Source organism: Vicia villosa, linkage group LG2, assembly GCF_029867415.1.
Source record: "Vicia villosa cultivar HV-30 ecotype Madison, WI linkage group LG2, Vvil1.0, whole genome shotgun sequence".
In the NCBI taxonomy this organism is placed as follows: Eukaryota; Viridiplantae; Streptophyta; class Magnoliopsida; order Fabales; family Fabaceae; genus Vicia; species Vicia villosa.
In genome coordinates this window covers 115,869,870-115,874,984 of record NC_081181.1, presented here as the reverse complement: position 1 = coordinate 115,874,984, position 5,115 = coordinate 115,869,870, and the positions used below count along the sequence as shown (strand labels likewise).

At 35.2% G+C, this 5,115-nt stretch overlaps 1 protein-coding gene across 1 annotated transcript; it reads right to left on the bottom strand.

Annotated features, from left to right (window-relative positions):
- Positions 1-2,073: 2,073 nt before the first annotated feature.
- Positions 2,074-4,690, bottom strand: LOC131646657 (RING-H2 finger protein ATL1-like). The gene has a single exon (XM_058916640.1). It carries the CDS (start codon positions 4,620-4,622, stop codon positions 4,089-4,091), a length of 534 nt encoding a protein of 177 aa, XP_058772623.1. The 5' UTR covers positions 4,623-4,690; the 3' UTR covers positions 2,074-4,088.
- Positions 4,691-5,115: the final 425 nt, after the last annotated feature.

Here is a 5,115-nt window from a genome sequence, read left to right as displayed (position 1 = left end):
TCTGGAATAAAGTGAAATTTGCCAAGTGTTGGACAACTGGTCGAAAAAGGTTTCTTAGTGATTATGGAAACTGGAGCTTTGGAACTGTTCGCACTCAAAATAATCTGGTCTTAAAATCTTCTCTTCCGAAGAATAGGATATTTAAGACCATGAGTAATTCGACTGAGGTACAATGCTTAAATACAGTTATCGACCACGAGAATAGTTGGCTATGTCATTTCAGGTTTGGACATCTGAATTTTAGATCACTCAATCAATTGATTACTCAAGATATAGTAACTTGTATACCAAGTCTTTTGATACCCGGCAAACTCTGTGAAGGATGCTTAGTAGGGAAGAAACCCAGAAAGTCTTTTGTTGGGCTATACTAATGAGATCCTCCTGCATACTCACAGTTGTACATTCAGATGTATGTGGCTCGTTCGAGGAGCATATCATTGATGGAAATAGGTATTTTGTTTTGTTTGTCGATGAGTATTGTCGAAAGCTTTGGATCTATGTGATCATGCACAAAGATGAAGTATTTGAAATCTTTAAAAGATTCAAAATGCTTCTCGAAAATCAAAATGAAAAAAAGATCAAGGTTCTGCGAACAAATAGAGGTGGTGAATACACGTCCAAGATATTTGAGGAATTCTGTGCAAAACATGGTATTGATCATGAGGTAACAACTCCTTAGACGCCTCAAAATAATGGAATAACAAAAAGAAGAAACTGGACCATATTGAATATGGCGAGATGCATGCTGAAGAAGAAGAATCTGCCAAAATCTTTATGGGGTGGAGCAATCACCAATGCTGTCTATATACTAAACAGATGTCCTACAAAGAAACTGAAGAAAAAGATTTCTGAATAAGTTTGGAGTGTAAAATGACCTTCTGTGAGTCATTTGAAGATGTTTGCTCTATTTGTTACAAGCATGTTCCTGATGCAAGAAGAATGAAGCTTGATGACAATAGTGAACCTATGATTCTGGTAGGATATCATAAAACTAATGCATGAAGGCTATTCAATCTAATTAATGAGAAGATCGTGATGAGTCGAGATATTGTGTTTGATGGAAATTATGCCTTGGGATTGGAATTCTGGTAATGCAATAGACAATCCATTGATGAGCTATGGTTTCAACGAAGCAAGTAATGAGGTTGAAGTCAAAGTAATTGTCGATATTCCTGTCGAAGTCAAAGTCGAAACATGTAATCGAGAGGTTGTGGCTAGCACAAGCCAAAGACCTCAAAGAACTAGAGTTCTTTCAACAAGACTTCAAGACTATGAAATGGTTGGTGATGATGAAATGACACCAGATGGAGAATTAGTTCATTTCGGTTTACTTACAGATGTTGAAGCAATCAATTATAGCCAGGCTTTAAAGAATAAACAGTGGAAGTCATCTATGGTCGAAGAGTTACAAGTGATCAAAAGAAAGAACACATAGGAGTTAGTCGAACTTCTAGCACACACCAAAGTTATCGAAGTGAAATGGGTGTTCAAGTTGAATCACAATGTTGATGGATAGATAGAAATACATAAGGCAAGATTAGTAGCTCGGGGATTTCTTCAAAGAGAAAGTCTCGATTACTACGAAATACATGCCCTCGTTGCAACATTGGAGACTGTGAGTAGGGATGGGAATAAGCCAGGCCGACCTACAGAGGCCTATAGCCTAGCCTATTTAAGGTCAGGTCAGACCAGACCTATTTAATAAAAAGGTCAGGCTTAGGCTTTTTTAAAAGCCTGTTTAATTAAATAGGTCAGGCTTAGGCTATTAAAAAAGCCTATGAAGCCTTATAGACTGGCCTATATTTTCATATATATTAAAAATAGTCTAAATAGGATGGTATATATATGCATATATATTAGGGAAAAAAGGCTAAATAGGTTGGCCTATATATGCAAATATATTACAGAAATTCTAAATAGGTCGGTCTATATATGCATATTTAGGCCGACCTATAAGGCTTCTTATGTAATATGGATTAATTAAAAATATTAATCAGAAATAGGCTTTTAAATAAGCTTTCAGGTCAGACCAGACTTCTAAAAAGGTTGGTCGATATTTCACTTAGAAATGAAATCATAAATTTTTAATGGTCATTTAGATGAAGAGGTTTATGTCACACAACCTCATGGGTTTGTGATATTTGAGGATACAAGGAAAGTCTACAAGTTGCACAAATCCCTTTATGGTCTCAAACAAACACATAAGGCATGTCACATGAAAATCGACTCATACTTAGTCGAATTGAGATTCGCCAAATGCAAGTCTGAGTATGGTGTCTATGTTCAGGTTGTGGCACAAGATATAACAATTATTTGATTATATATCAATGAATTGCTGGTAACTGGAAATAGCTTGGAGAACTTGTCAGAATTCAAAGAGCTGGCGATGAGGGAATTTGAAATGTTGGATCTGGGAAACTTGACGTATTTCCTAGGCATGGAATTTCAAATTACCAAGGAAGCTATGAGGCTGCATCAAAGGAAGTATGTCAAAGAGATACTTAAGAAATTCACGATAGATGATTCGAATCCTGAATCTTCGCCTGTCGAACCAAATTTGAAACTAGAGAAGCATGGAGAGGAGGACAAACTCGATGTAACTCTGTTCAAAAAAATTGTCAAATATCCGAGATATGTGTGCAATAGTCGAACTGATATAAACTTATCAATTGGATTAAGGAGTAGATACGTGAGTGAACCAAGGGTGTTACACATCAAAGCTGCAAGAAGAACCTGAGATACTTAAAAGGATCAATAAATTGTGGAATTTTGTTTCCGCGAGACTCTATAAGCAAAGAAGCTATGATTACTTAATATTCAGATACTGATTAGTGTGGAGATAAGGAAGATCGAAGAAGAAAAACTAGTTATTACTTTCAAGTATTTGGTGCCCCAACCTCAAGGTGCTCGAGAAAGCAACTTGTGGTGGCATTATTATCATGTAAGGATGAATATTTAGCAGGATCCTATGTTGTGTGTCAAACGATTTTGATCAGATCTATGCTAGAAGACATAGAGATTAAAGTAAACAAACGCCTGGTGCTACAAATCCACAACAAGTAAGCCATAAATCTCGCAAAGAATTCAGTTCTGCACAGAAGGAGTAAGCACATTGAAGCTAGATTTCACTTCTTAAGGGATAAGGTAAATCAAAGTGAACTTGAAGTGAGACATTGCTCAAGTGAAGCACAGTTGGCCGACATTTTTACCAAAGGATTGAAGATCGACAGATTCCTAACTTTGAGAAAGAAATTAGGAATAGTTCATATCGATTATGATTAGCTAATGCTTAGTAACTTGGATTATAAGGGAGTATGTTGAAAGTATATTCCAAATTGTGTAACCCAAACCCAAGCCCAAATTAGTAAGTTACTTGGTTTAGAATTTAATCTTTTGTCTAAGCCCTCAAAATCCTACTCCAATACAATATTTTTAGTTCTCCAAATCAGAGAAATTTTGTGTTATGACTAATAACTAAACTCTTCAATCAAAATTCTTCTATTCTTTTCACTCAATTTTTCTATTTTTTCAAAGTTCTTCCTTCCATTCCTCTCCAAATTCGCAAACAAAGCCTAAATGAATCATGTACTCTTGCAAACCATGTTTTTCACATTGTTGGTAAAACAATCATTTTTGACAATACCCATGGTGAATGGCATTGGAAGACTATTGTTTTTTTTTTTTAAGAAAGTGATAAAAAGTGTGTGACTCAAATTCAGGATTTTTCCTGTGAGTTCAATAAAACAATCTTCGTGGACAAGAAGACCAAGATAAAAGACTAAATATTTAAATGTGTCTCTAAGACGTGTTTAAGCTAATGGTGTTGGAGTAGTGATGTGCTCTTGTTTTGTTGTTGGATTGAGTTTGGTCTAATTCGAATCAATACTTATGAAATTAAATGGATTAGATGTGATTCGAATATAGTGTAAATTTTAAAAAGGTGATCAAAATATATAACTTACAAGTGATATTATGATTGCTGAAAAGTTTATACAAAGGATATATTAAAACTGAATCGCGATAAGCTAAATTAGTGGTGTATATGTACTTTGCCAGTATGACTCTTGAAAATCACCATAATAAAAATCTCACCATCGCGCCAAACCACTTTGCATGACAGTACCAAGTGGAGCCATATTCATATCTATGCTGTGATGATTTGATCTCACTGCCTGCGAAGGAGCAGCACCAGCACGACAAATAGGGCAACTCGAGTGGGAATGGAGCCACATGTCAATACAATCTACATGATAAGAATGCAAGCACTCCGGCATAGTCCTCAACTCCTCACCCTCCTCAAAATCTCCCAAACATACGGCACAGGTGTCATCGCCTTCATCGTCCGAAACAGCATCAACTTTATCTCTTTTGTGATACTTGTGTGTTGGAATTCGGTGTACTACAGGTGCTGATGAGGATGTCCTTTCGGCGAGGCTAGGCATCGCAGCTTGATTTGGTGGTTGTAGTTGATTTTGATCTGTTGTGGTTCGTCGTCGGTGACACAAACAAATGGCTATGAGATGGTACACGGAAGAAACAATAAATGCAGCTGAAACTAAGATAATAATTTGGAAAATAACCTTGTTGTGACCAAAAGAAGAATCACTCTTATCATTTTCCATAAATCAATGCAATGCTAGAAACAAAGAAATGGTTATGATGTTAATTAAACTTTACAAGAAGTGACAAAGCCGGCCAAAGGCTTAATTAACTACTGATTATTCTACCTATATAGTGACGGTTAATGTGAATACAAAATTATCAACTTGTTTTTCTTGATTTTAATTTTTCACAGTAAAGACAAAAATGTGATTACTTGTTGCTTAATTGATTACGATTGGTTGGAAATTCATCACATTATTGACTTAATTACTTGAAATAAAAAATAAACCAGGATTAAAAAAGAAGCAAATACGCAATAAGGATAAGGATGATGATAATATTCTTCTCTCTAATAGAGTATTTAAAAATAACGGTTCCATCTTCTGTGAATATTTTACTTCTATGAAAATGCTAATGAAATATACAATTAAGTTGTAAGTTAAATTACTTGTATTGAAAGTTTCTCTTAGTTGACTTAAGTAACAGAATGAAAATTTTAATTAATAATATTGA